The following is a 13,800-nucleotide window of genomic DNA, read 5'->3' on the forward strand; positions in this document are numbered from 1 at the left end:
CCCAAGTGCATGATACTACTTATGTTACCTCACTATGGCCAGCCTAAAACGACCTATGCCGCAACACGAAGGGCCAGCAGCCTTTTTCACTATTTTGACCCTTTCAGAAAACTTTCGCACAAAATGAACTCCACGCAAAACTATTTCATGATCTGACTCTTTTAATAACGTCACAGACCGTGGCGTTTCTTCTCTATTTAGAAACGCCAAGCTAGCTAGCGTTGCTCCACTTCATAAATAAATGACAATATGAACAAGCTAGTTGAAACGCCAACCCATGCTTGGGCAGCAACGCCAAGCACCCTTGGCGTTTTCAGCAACGCTGCATACTTTGGCGTTTCTGTCCTGCCACGTAGCGTCTCGACCAGGCCAGCAACGCTACCTAGCTCGGCGTTTTCAAATAGAGAAAAAACGCCACGGCTTATGACGTTACCAGAAAGACCAGATCGTGAAAAATTCTATATGAAGTTTATTTTGTACGAAAGTTTTCTGAAAGGGTTAAAATAGTGAAAAGAGCCGCATGAATACTAGTACTAGTACTAGGAGCCCGTGCTCCCCCAGCCAGCCAGTCTCTCTCACGTCCATTCCATCATCGGAACCAGAACGGCACAGCTCTGCTCATCCATGGGTCTCGTCTGCTCGGCTCCCAAGGTGTACAAGCCGGCGGCCGAGGTCGACCTCGGCCCCGACAGCGACGAGCACTACATCAGTCCCAACGTCAAAGGTTCTTTCTTCCCCGATTTGATTTGATTTGACTGACACTCGCGCGCATTTCGAACGCTCCTGCTGAATCTTTCTATGGTTTCTTGCCTCTGCGTGTTCTTCAGCTCCTCGGGTGGCCGGGCTGCCGGTGAAGATGTTCGCGTGGGTGCTGGAGACGCCCGTCCTCGGCCCCCTCCTGCTCTACGTCCTCAAGAAAGACAACCTCGTCAACAAGGTGGTGATCAAATCAAACAACCTTCTTCACATTTTGTTTTGTTTGAAAAATCTTTCTCTTTTTCCTAGTGTGGTACAGTAGATTAGATCGTCGCACAGCAGGAACTAGAGCTTGACACTGAGTTTGACTTGACGCTGCAGCTCGTCTCCGACGCCGACATCCCGGAGCCGCCATTGTTCACTCCGACTCACACCTGGCAAGGTGGATTCTCACTACCCCCAATCCATTCCTGCACAAGAAGTTCTTCTGTCACATTGGGTTTAACTCAGTCATGTTCACTGTTACTGCAGACATCCCTGAGCAGAACGTGAGCCTGGCGAAGCCCGGGTGGTCGCCGGCGGCGCGCGCCCAGGAGGCCATCGACTGCCTCCCCGACCTCGCCGATCCGTCGTCGCCGGGCTTCAGGCGCTGGAAGATCCGGGACTTCGCCAAGGCCTACAGTTCAGGAGAGATCACTCCTGTCATGGTAAACATTTTGCAATCCTAACAAGAATGAATCCAACTCTGTTCGGTGTCACACTACGCGCTGACACTCACCACTTGATCACGCGAGCAGCGGGCGTGATTGCAACACATGATGATTGATCAGCGACGTGTCCCTGTTGAATCGATTCGCAGGTCGCGAGGAGGTTTCTGGCGGCGGTGGAGGAGTGCTCGGGCCCCGACCTCAACATGGCCCTGTTCATCAGCTACGACCCCGAGGACATCGTCAGGCAGGCCGAGGAGTCCACCCTCAGATACCAGCAAGGTAAAACCAAAGTTTCTCCTGCCCAATCAATCAATCAATCACCCCACGTACGTACGCCGCCGCGCCGGGCCGGCGACAGCGAAGCGATCGCCGTGACATTTAAGCAGTAGGGCCGTCGCCGACTCGAGGATGGAGTGGCAGCGGCAGTGGCACCGCCATTACGGACGGGACCAAGATATGCCCCGCTGTCTTGGCCTTCGCACCTCCTCCGTGGTCCCGCTGGACTCATCACAGTGTGAATAGTTAGGTGGGCAGCGCAGCAGAGCCAACGGTGGCATCGCCATTGCGAGAACCTGCCTGCTCTGCTCTGCTCGTGAGGTTAGGTCTCTCAAGAGCAGTGGAGCACGTTGCTCGTCGAGTTGTTGCAGATTCAGCGAGTCTCGAAGCTGGCAGGAAATCCATACGGAAAAACGCAGCCCAATGCCCATGCATGAATGGTCGATCTGGATGCTGGTGCGTACGCGTCCATGGTCCTGAATCCTGCGGAGGAGCAGAGCAGTGATTGCTCGGAGGAGAGTACTAACTCATGTGACGTACGGTACGGGTCGTTGCTGCTGCAGCGGCGCTGCGCCTCTTTGTTTTATTATCTTGGAGATGGAGGCGAAAGCAGGCGGCAGTCGGCACTGATCTGTAGTAGTAGAATTCATGGCGCATTCCGGCAGTGATGCGTATTCATTGCTCTCAATTTGTTGTTGGCATGACTGTATATGACTATATGCATAAAATGAAAAGAAAAATGCTAGTAGTAGTAGTACTATATGCGTGCGTCATTTCTGTTATTGTACTACGTCTGATGCGCTGTGCATTGCAGGGGCGCCTCTGTCTGCCATGGATGGGGTGCTGGTGGCAGTCAAGGACGAGATCGATTGCCTGCCCTACCAAACCACTGGTAAAATACAGTAAAACGCAAGATTTTTTTTTTAAGCTCAACATAGGCTGGTACCTGTGTTGCACAGAGGAGCGTTAAGTTGCACTGCATGCATGCACCGATCAACTCACCCAATAGTCATGTTTGATGCGAATATACGAATGGTCGATCGCTTGCACTTGGCTCTCTTACCTGACAATTCTCAGAAGAATGCTAGAATCACATGCCTAGAGCACAGAATGGAAAATACAGTGATTCTATGCCGTGCACGCTGGGGCCTGGGGAGGGAAATTATTACAAAAAAAAAAAGTGTTTTAAATGGCGCGAATGCATGCATGCAGGAGGCACGAGTTGGCTGGGAAAGATGAGGCCGTGCGTGGCGGACGCGGCGTGCGTGGCGCAGCTGCGGGCCTGCGGCGCCGTCCTGGCCGGCAAGACCAACATGCACGAGCTCGGCGCCGGCACCAGCGGCATCAACCCGCACCACGGCTCCACCAGGAACCCCTACCACACCGCCAGGGTGTCGGGCGGCTCGTCCGGCGGCTCCGCCGCCGCCGTCTGCGCCGGCCTCTGCCCCGTCGCTCTCGGCGCCGACGGAGGCGGTGCGCCACGCACACACTCTCTGCACTATACTACGAGTAGTTTGAAGCTGCACGCAACGCGAACTGAATCCCACCGTGCCTGTGCTGTTTGCTGCATTGTTTGCAGGATCCGTACGCATGCCCGCGGCGCTCTGCGGCGTCGTCGGCTTCAAGCCCACCGCGGGGCGGCTCTCCAACTCCGGGTGCCGTAGCTAACACATGGCCTAGCTTCTTCCATATGCATTTGACTTGTGTAGTGACAAGTACGCTGCTCTTTGAACTCAGGCTTCTCCCGTTGAACTGGACGGTGGGGGTGCCGGGGATCTTGGCGGCGACGGTCGAGGACGCACTTATCGCGTCAGTGCCTCCACGCTTCTTGCATAAACTAGCTAGCACTTTTGTTATATTACTTTTTGAACATCAATCAAATGGATGTTCCTGCTGTACCTGCATTCTCCTCATCTTACCATGCATGTGACTGACTGATCTTTCAGCTACGCGGCCATGGTTGATCAGTCCAGACCAGCTCACTCCCAGGTAATTTTGTTACTTTTGCTGAATGCATGGGAGGTATTCAGCTAAATTTGCTGGCTTAAATCTCCGTTTATTTGCAGCCCCAGCTGAATCTGCCGATGCTGACATCCACCCATTGCATGCCTAACATCAGGCTCGCAAGATACGGAAAGGTGGGCGTCTTTCCACCCGCAAAAAAGAAAAAGAAAAGAAAAGAAAAGAAAAAGATACGAACTGATTCAAGCCTCATGATGAACTCAGGCAGGATAGTAGTAATAACTAGTGGCATTTTGAACGCAGTGGTTCAACGACAGCTCCGACAACATCCGAGGCTGCTGCGACAAGGCTCTGCAGATCCTGCGCGCACACTACGGGTGGGAGGTATAATAGATGTTTTGGATATTTCGATGTGGACTATATACAGACTGAAATGAGTAAATAAATAAACTAAAATGTGGATATATACACTCTATTCAGAAAAAATATATTAGAACATCTTATGTTAGACGGAGGGAACATCTTATAAAATAAAAATGGGTTTTGATCCATTCATTATCTGAAACAATGACATTTTTCTTTCCTGGATGGCACGGCAAGACCGTGGACGTGACCGTGCCTGAGGTGGAGGAGATGCGTCTGGCGCACTACGTGACCATGGGCGCCGAGTGCTCCGCTTCCCTCGCCGCCAAATACCTCGAGAAGCTGTGAGCCAGAGTTTGGGTTAATTCGTTTTTCCACACATACTACTAGTAGTGCATTTCTTTCTGTAGGCTGAATGGATTTGTGCGTGCGTGCATGGAAATTAAGGGACAAGTCTGAGATCGGGTGGGACGTGAGGATCGCGCTCAGCGCCTACGGCTCCTTCAGCAGCAGGGCTTACCTCAACGCGCAGCGGATTCGGTCAGTCTGATCACATTTTGGTTTCATTTTCTGAATGAACGGGCGATCTGATCTTCGGAGCTGGCAACGTGCGTGTTTCACAGGAACCGTCAGATGTACTTCCACAACAAGATCTTCGAGACGGCCGACGCCATCGTCACGCCCATGACTGGGTACGTGCGTGGCTCTTCATCCGCCTTCCCTTGGCCGTGCAGTTCAGTTAGCTGTTCACGTCATCCATCATTATTTCTTGGTGGCATTCTTTCTTACCAGCACCGCATTTTTCCTGTGGGTGCAGTGTGACCGCGTACGCGCTGCAGGACGACGCGCTGCGCACCGGAGAACTCGACTACATAAACGCAGGTGGGTACAACTGAACGTCGTCCATCCATGTTCCCCGTGAAACTCGTGTGTCTCGAAGCTGCAGCAAATCCAGCGGGCAGCTGCAGCAATGTTTGTGCTAATAGTATAACTCGTGGTCTTTGTTGTTGGACCGAAAATCAGCCGCGATCTCGAGGTACTCCATCGCAGGGAACTTCCTCGGTTTGCCGGCCATCACCGTCACGGTGCGCATCCATCCACTCAGCTTTCCAGGGTGCTTCTTTCGTATAGCTCGTGCAAGAAACGAACTGACACGATTTTTCTTGGCGAAACCTCTAGGTCGGGTACGACAGGGGAGGCCTCCCCGTCGGGCTCCAGTTCATCGGCCGGCCGTGGGCGGAGGCGACGCTGCTGCATTTAGCCTACGCCATGCAGGTCAGCACCACATGCATCTCCTCACGACCTCACGGCCATCGCGCCATGAGTACCTTTTTTCTTCCTCTCTCAGCAGTGGTGGATGTGGTTGTTTGTGCAGGAAGCGTGCTCTAAGAGCTGCAGGAAACCCATGGTGTCCTTTGATCTCCTCAGCAAGAAAGAGTAGATTCTGTTAGTCATACGACTTGCGACGACGGAAACGGTGTGCGCCGAGAGAAGACCATTGATTTGGATGCGAATAGCTATGAACATTAAGTTTTGTATAAGCTTGAGAAACATTGTAGAATATCTGCGTACAACAGCCGTATGATACACTAATGCAGTGGTACTCTTTTATAATTTTTTTTAAACACAGTATAGACGGCCTACATGAGCATACACACCATGAGAATGGATCAGTGGGAATCAAGATTGACGAAGTCATCATAGGCGTCTTGTTATCGATGGGCACGCTTACATCTGAAGAATAAAACTGCTATAAGTCAAACTAAATAAAATCCGCACAAGTAGAGATACTACTTGTGCATTCAAAAACCCTTAAACCCACTTTCATATCATAAAAGTCTACTATACCTATCTATGGATTGAATAAGATCCTTCAAGTAAGTTGTCATCGGTGCAAAAAGGCAATAAAAATTGCTTCTAAATATGTATGATCTTTTATTGTAATAGAAAATGAGCGTTGTACGAACTTGTAATGGTAAAGAAATAAAAGCGACGGACTGCATAATAGAGGTTGCTATCACAAAGGGAAATATAACGTGACGTTTCTTTGCATGAAGAGTTCGTACATCCACAAATAAAAAGCGCATGACAACCTCTGCTTTCCTTTGTGAAGGGTCTATCTTTTACTTTTATGTATTTACTTTTCATGCAAGAGTCAATAGTGTTCTCCTCTATTCCCTATTTTTCTCTTTTGCAAAAGCATCACGTGGTGGGGAAAGATCTGAACACATATATCCAGTTGAATATGAGTGATCATGAGTCATTATTGTTGACATTACCCTCGAGGTAAATAAGTTGGGCGGCAAAATTATAAGCCCCTATCTTTCTATGTGTATGGCTGAATTTTTTTGCTCCATATGTATGTCGTGAGTGTTATCAATCATAGAAGACTAAATGATGGTTGAGTATGTGGACTTGCTGAATAAAAACTCCTATATGAGACCCTTCCTGAAAACATAATGAATTGCAATTGCATTGTTGACTAAGAACATAGTTTGTTAGTTTTCAAGAAAGTTTATTCTCTATATTTTGTTGTTGTGATGAATTCTTACTTGTTTATGAGAAGTTTTATGATGATAATATATTGCTGCTATGATATGATTCATGACGCTACTATGTTCATATTTTGTTTTTATCGACGCATCTCTCTCTCTCTAAACATGTGGTCATAATTATCGATATCGGCTTTCCCTTGTCTAAGCTTGGGGGAGTTGATACGTCCATTTTGAATCATGATTTTCTACTGCTATTTATAATATTTTTTATCAATATAATGCTTCATGGCACCATTCTAATATCTTTTCTCTCTTAAATTGCAAGATTTACATGAAGAGGGAGATTGTCGGCATCTGGAATTCTAGGCCTGAAAAAGCTATGTCAGAGATACCTATTCTACACATCTTCAAATGAGCTGAAATTTCACAGAGAATTATTTTGAAATAAATAAAAAATACTGGAAGAAAGAAATAGCAGAGGGGGCCACCCAGGTGCCCACGAGGCACCAGGGAGCGCCCTGCTGGCTTGTGGGGCCGCTGGCCAGCCTCCGGTGCCCATCTTCTGGTATATAAGCCCATTTGCCCTAGAAAAAAAAAATCAACATAGGACTTTCGGGATGAAATGCCGCCGTCTCGAGGCGGAACTTGGGCAGGAGCACTTTTGCTCTTCGGCGGAGCGATTCCGTCGGGAATACTTCCCTCCGGGAGGGGGAAATCGAAGCCATCGTCATCATCAACAATCCTCTCATCGTGGGAGGACCAATCTTCATCAACATCTTCACCCGCACGATCTCATCTCAAACCCTAGTTCATCTCTTGTATTCAATCTTTATATCAATACCTCGGATTGGTACATGTGGGTTGCTAGTAGTGTTGATTACATATTCTAGTTGATCCTAGTTGGTTTATTTGGTAGAAGATTATATGTTCAGTTCCATTATGCTAATCAATACCCCTCTGATCTTGAACATGAATATGATTTATGAGTAGTTACTTTTTGTTCTTGAGGACATTGGAGAAGTCTTGTCATAAGTAATCATGTGAATTTGGTATCCGCTCGATATTTTGATGATTTGTATGTTGTGATTCCCTTAGTGGTGTTATGTGAACGTCGACTACATGACACTTCACCATCTTTGGGCCTAAGGGAAAGCATTGTTGAGTAGTAATTAGATAATGGGTTGCTAGAGTGACAGAAGCATAAACCCTTGTTTATGCGGTATTCCGTAAGAGGCTGATTTGGATCCATATATTTCATGCTATGGTTAGATTTATCTTAATTCTTCTTTTGTAGTTGCGGATGCTTGTGAGAGAGGGTAAACAGAAGTGGGAGGCTTGTTCAAGTAAGAACAATACCCAAGCACCGTCCACCCACATATCAAATTATCAAAGTAACGAACACGAATCAAACAAACATGATGAAAGTGACGAGATGAAATTCCCGTGTGCCCTCAAGAACATTTTACTTATTATAAGAGACCGTTTTGGCCTGTCCTTTGCTACAAAAAGGATTGGGCTACCTTGCTGCACCTTCGTCACCATTACTATTGTTTGCTTGTTACAAATTACATTGCTACCAAACTATCTGTTACCGACAATTTCAGTGCCTGCAGACATTACCTTGTTGAAAACCGCTTGTCATTTCCTTCCGCTCTTCGTTGGGTTCGACACTCTTACTTTTCAAAAGGACTACAATTGATCCCCTATACGTGTGGGTCATCACGTGCCCGCATGCATGAGTAGTCCCGTCGTGGTCACGTCGGCGCTTTCACACACTCGCAGCATGCACCGTGCGGTTTCCCATGCGAGGAGTCGCGTCGTCGGAGTTCCTGGCAGGCGTCTATTAATGCATTTTATAGCCACGCGGGGCGCATCGGTGTGCACCCACTCTTGTCCCAATCCCCTTCCCCTTCCCCTCGCCGCCCCACAACCTTCTCCGTGTGCCTCCACCAAACCCTAGCCACCTCCAATTCCAGTGCCGCAGTAATGGCCAGCCACCATTGTGGGGCGGGAAGCAGCAGCGAGGAACGAAGTCACGCGTATCTCATTCTCGGCCTGCCGCGCACCCTCCAGGTCGAAGAGGCATCGCTCCTCACCCGCTGTGACGTCATGGTGCCGTCGGACACATGCCTGCCGGCCGGATGGTACGTGAGCGCCGGGGGGGCTCCCGGTGAAGCCTGTCCCCACCGTCGACACGCCGACCATGTCGCCACACCCACATCTGGAGGAGGTGACGCCGGTGCCAGCAGCAGCAGGGCCGCCGGGTTCCTAAGCCAGAGCCAGCGACGCCGGGGACGAGCTCGCGTGGCGCCCTGCGCATTCCCAAGCCGGAGCCAGAGCCGTAGCCACCATTGTTGGTGGAGTACAGGGGGCGGTGGCCAGCGAGCCCAACGACCTTGCAGACTTGCCGGGGCTACTCCTGGCGCTGCGCGAATTGACAAAGGGGCCGCAGCACCACCCCGATAACCCGGTGGACTCGCCGGGGCTGCGACAGACAGTCGTCACCTTAGCGGCTCACATCATCCTCGACCTCATGAGCGACGAGGACGAGGACGAGAAGAAGAAGGAAAACGACGATGACGAGGACGTCTTCAGCGGCGGCAACAACTTCGACATGGACGACGACGATCAGTAGCTTTGTTTAGGGTTTATATCTATACAAATTATAAACTTTAAATAAAATTTGTGTTGTTTGAATATCCAATTTGATTGTTTGTATCAATGCATGTTTGAATGTCCAATTTGTGCCCTGTTTGCTTGTGTGTGACGACTGGTGACCTAAATTTCATGAAGATGCAAAAATAGTTGGGTGTTTTCAATCAAACAGTGTCAATTTTGTGATGTTTTTTTCCGTGTAAATTTGGTCCAATAATCACGAGGATCCCACTTATGCATTATTGGACAGAGTGTTGATTTCCCCATCTTGGGAAGAAAAGTTTCCTTTCGTACATATTGAAGATCTAGCTAGGGAACTTTTTGATCACACTCCCTTGCTTATCAAATCTCGGGAGTCCCCCTGTGAGGCCATACGTTTTCAAATTTGAAAATTGTTGGTTCCAGAGACCTTTAAAAACAAATTAAGAAATCTTATGAAGGTGTTGAAAGGTTGGAATTTGAATGTTGAGGATGTAATTAGAAGACAGGGAAAAAACTGATGAAGGAAATTGATAGGCTAGATAAGTTGGGAGAAAAAGATATTTTAAATGAGGAAGAGAGGAAGTATAAAAAGGTATATCAAAATAATTTGAAATTTATTCTGAAAGAGGAGGAAATTAAATGGTTACAAAGGTCTCATGATAAAGAACTATTTGAAGGAGATTCAAATACTAAATACTATCATGTTAAGGCAAATGGGAGACTTAGAAAAAACATGATTGTTAAGTTGCTACAACACTATTAGGGAAAACCTTATACACATAATCTTACCGGCAATGCGGTTTAAAATAAGGCGCTACTGCTACTTAGCAGTAGCGCGTGACAAGAAACCGCGCTACTGATATCTGCATAACAGTAGCGCGTCAGGATGAAACGACGCTACTACTACAATTGCCACGACCTTGCCGCCGGATTAGGTATAGCAGTAGCGCATGTTTCTTAAATGCACTACTGCTATTGAACTTAGCAGCAACGCTTTTCTCCAACACGCGCTATTGCTAAGGTTAGTCCACTCCTTGCAACTAAGTTTAGTCACACCTCACTCCGCGAACAGGGTGTTTATCACCTTAAATATGTTACTTCCCAAACTATCACAACCACTTGGTCTTCATTGAACTCTATGTGCAGGATTTGTGACCGCAATATGAGTCTTCACCGGTTCCTAGACCGGTGAGGACTCATATTGACAATTCAGATTCTACACAAAAAGATCTTTGATGACCATTGTATTTTTGATGTTTGTTCACATGCTTAGCCTTAGCTGTAGCACTTTTCTTGTAAACGCGCTACAACTAATATTTTAGTGGTAGCGCTTTTTAACTTCCCGCACTACTGCTAAAACGACCTTATCCTATGCCCCCGCCCGTTTCACTCTTCCTCACTCACACTCTCTGGTCGTCGCCCCCGTCACCGCCGCCCGCCGCCGCCGCCAGCACCCCCCACCGTCGCCAGCGGCGGCGCTGCACCACTCGGCCATCACCGTCGCCCGCCGCCGTCGCCCGTCGCCGGTGTGCCACCGCAAGTGAGGCACCTCTTCCTCCCCCTCCTGATGAAAATATGCCCTAGAGGCAATAATAAAATGGTTATTATTATATTTCCTTATTCATGATAAAGGTTTATTATTCATGCTAGAATTGTATTGATTGGAAACTTAAATACATGTGTGAATACATAAACAAATACCGTGTCCCTAGTATGCCTCTACTAGACTAGCTCGTTGATCAAAGATGGTTAAGGTTTCCTAACCATGGACATGTGTTGTCATTTGATAACGGGATCACATCATTAGGAGAATGATGTGATGGACAAGACCCATCTGTTAGCTTAGCATAATGATCGTTTAGTTTTATTGCTATTGCTTTCTTCATGTCAAATACATATTCCTTCGACTATGAGATTATGCAACTCCCGGATACCGGAGGAATTCCTTATGTGCTATAAAACATCACAACGTAACTGGGTGATTATAAAGATGCTCTACAGGTATCTCTGAAGGCGTTTGTTGAGTTGGCATAGATCGAGATTAGGATTTGTCACTTCGAGTATCGGAGAGATATCTCTGGGCCCTCTCGGTAATACACATCATACGCTTGCAAGCAAACGACTAAGGAGTTAGTCACAAGGTGTTGTATTACGGAACGAGTAAAGAGACTTGCCGGTAACGAGATTGAACTAGGTATGAAGATACCGACGATCGAATCTCGGGCAAGTAACATACCGATGGACAAAGGGAATTACGTATGTTGTCATAACGGTTCAACCGATAAAGATCTTCGTAGAATATGTAGGAGCCAATACATGCATCTAGGTTCCGCTATTGGTTATTGACCGGAGAGGTGTCTCGGTAATGTCTACATAGTTCTCGAACCCGTAGGGTCCGCACGCTTAACATTCGTTGATGATATAGTACTATATGAGTTTTGTGATTTGGTGACCGAATGTTGTTCGGAGTCCCGGATGAGATCGCAGACATGACGAGGAGTCTCTAAATGGTCGAGAGGTAAAGATTGATATATAGGACGACGGTATTCGGACAACGGAAGTGTTTCGGAGGGTACCGGGTACTTATCGGGTCACCGGAAAGGAGTTTCGGGCACCCCCAGCAAATATATGGGCCGAGAGATGGAACAAACCAGCCCATAAGGGGCTGGTGCGCCCCTATACTCCATCTTCATCACACAAAATATTTAAATCATGCACAACCCTGATGACAAGCCAAGCAATTGTTTCATACTTTTGATGTTCTCAAACTTTTTCAACTTCCACACAATACATGAGCGTGAGCCATGGACATAGCACTATAGGTGGAATAGACGGTGGTTGTGGAGAAGACAAAAATATAGTAGCATTGCCCCTCTATCATGAAGATCATGGTGCTACTCTGAAGCACAAGTGTGGTAAAAGGATAGTAGCATTGCCCCTTCTCTCTTTTCTCTCATTTTTTAATTTGGGCCTTCTCTCATTTTTTTGGCCTCTTTTTTTTCATCCGAAGTCTCATCCCGACTTGTGAGGTAACCATAGTCTCCATCATACTTTCCTCACATGGGACAATGCTCTAATAATGAAGATCATCACACTTTTATTTACTTACAACTCAAAAATTACAACTCGATACTTAGAACAAAATATGACTCTATGTGAATGCCTCCGACGGTATACCGGGATGTGCAATGAATCAAGAGTGACATGTATGAAAGAATTATGAACGGTGGCTTTACCACAAATACGATGTCAACTACATGATCATGCAAAGCAATATGACAATGATGGAGTGTGTCATAATAAACGGAACGGTGGAAAGTTGCATGGCAATATATCTCAGAATGGCTATGGAAATGCCATAATAGGTGGGTATGGCGGCTATTTTGAGGAAGGTATATGGTGGGTTTATGGTACCGGTGAAAGTTGCGTGGTACTAGAGAGGCGAGCAATGGTGGAAGGGTGAGAGTGCGTATAATCCATGGACTCAACATTAGTCATAAAGAACTCATATACTTATTACAAAAATCTATTAGTTATCGAAATGAAGTACTACGTGCATGCTCCTAGGGGGATAGATTGGTAGGAAAATACCATCGCTCATCCCCGACCGCCAGTCATAAGGAAGACAATCAATAGATAAATCATGCTCCGACTTCATCACATAACGGTTCACCATACGTGCATGCTGCGGGAATCACAAACTTTAACACAAGTATTTCTCAAATTCACAATTACTTACTAGCATGACTCTAATATCACCATCTTCATATCTCAAAACCATCATAAGGAATCAAACTTCTCATAGTATTCAATGCACTTTATATGAAAGTTTTTATTATACCCCTCTTGGATGCCTAAGATATTTGGACTAAATTTATAACCAAAGAAAATTACCATGCTGACTCTCAAAATAATATAAGTGAAGCACGAGAGTTCATTAATTTCTATAAAATAAAACCACCGCCGTGCTCTAAAAAGATATAAGTGAAGCACTAGAGCAATATTACCTAGCTCAAAAGATATAAGTGAAGCACATAGAGTATTCTAATAAATCATGATTCATGCGTGTCTCTCTCAAAAGGTGTGTACATCAAGGATGATTTTGGCAAACTAAAAAGAAAAGACTCAAATCATACAAGACGCTCCAAGGAAAACACATATCATGTGGTGAATAAAAATATAGCCTCAAGTAAAGTTACCGATAGACGAAGACGAGAGAGGGGATGCCTTCCGGGGCATCCCCAAGCCTAGGCTCTTGGTTTTCCCTGAATACCTTGGGGTGCCTTGGGCATCCCCAAGCTTAGGCTCTTGCCACTCATTCCATAGTCCATCAAATCCTTACCCAAAACTTGAAAACTTCACAACACAAAACTCAACAAAAAATCTTGTGAGCTCCGTTAGTATAAGAAAACAAATCACCACTTTTGGTACTGTTGTGAACTCATTATTTATTTATATTGGTGTAATATCTATTGTATTCCAACTTTTCCATGGTTCATACCCCCCCAATACTAGCCATAGATTCATCAAAATAAGCAAACAACACATAGCAAACAGAATCTGTCAAAAACAGAACAGTGTGTAGCAATCTGGATACTTCGAATACTTCTGTAACTCCAAAAGTTCTGAATAATTAGGACAACAGAGGCAATTTGTATATC

General features: G+C 46.5%; 1 protein-coding gene across 2 annotated transcripts; it reads left to right on the forward strand.

The window, feature by feature from the left end:
* Positions 1 to 552: 552 nt before the first annotated feature.
* LOC123096399 (fatty acid amide hydrolase) lies at positions 553 to 5,639 on the forward strand. Of its 2 annotated transcripts, XM_044518137.1 has the most exons (19): positions 553 to 724; positions 828 to 937; positions 1,078 to 1,138; positions 1,228 to 1,403; positions 1,556 to 1,685; positions 2,497 to 2,574; positions 2,895 to 3,155; positions 3,262 to 3,337; positions 3,420 to 3,491; positions 3,629 to 3,671; positions 3,749 to 3,820; positions 3,948 to 4,028; positions 4,245 to 4,351; positions 4,455 to 4,547; positions 4,631 to 4,699; positions 4,825 to 4,889; positions 5,031 to 5,092; positions 5,187 to 5,282; positions 5,383 to 5,639. In XM_044518137.1, the coding sequence occupies exons 1-19, from the start codon at positions 625 to 627 to the stop codon at positions 5,446 to 5,448; spliced, it is 1,818 nt and encodes a 605-aa protein (XP_044374072.1). In that variant the 5' UTR covers positions 553 to 624; the 3' UTR covers positions 5,449 to 5,639. The 2 variants fall into 2 exon arrangements, with proteins under 2 accessions (XP_044374072.1, XP_044374073.1); XM_044518138.1 differs by lacking the exon at positions 2,895 to 3,155.
* Positions 5,640 to 13,800: the final 8,161 nt, after the last annotated feature.

Source organism: Triticum aestivum, chromosome 4D (assembly GCF_018294505.1).
Source record: "Triticum aestivum cultivar Chinese Spring chromosome 4D, IWGSC CS RefSeq v2.1, whole genome shotgun sequence".
NCBI classification, from domain to species: Eukaryota; Viridiplantae; Streptophyta; class Magnoliopsida; order Poales; family Poaceae; genus Triticum; species Triticum aestivum.

Excerpts from the sequence above, each read along its gene's own strand:
- LOC123096399 (XM_044518137.1), top strand. The coding sequence starts at position 625 with ATGGGTCTCGTCTGCTCGGCTCCCAAGGTGTACAAGCCGGCGGCCGAG. Across the intron at positions 2,575-2,894 it reads CCTGCCCTACCAAACCACTG|GAGGCACGAGTTGGCTGGGA; the intron begins GTAAAATACAGT and ends GCATGCATGCAG. Across the intron at positions 4,352-4,454 it reads GCCAAATACCTCGAGAAGCT|GGACAAGTCTGAGATCGGGT; the intron begins GTGAGCCAGAGT and ends ATGGAAATTAAG.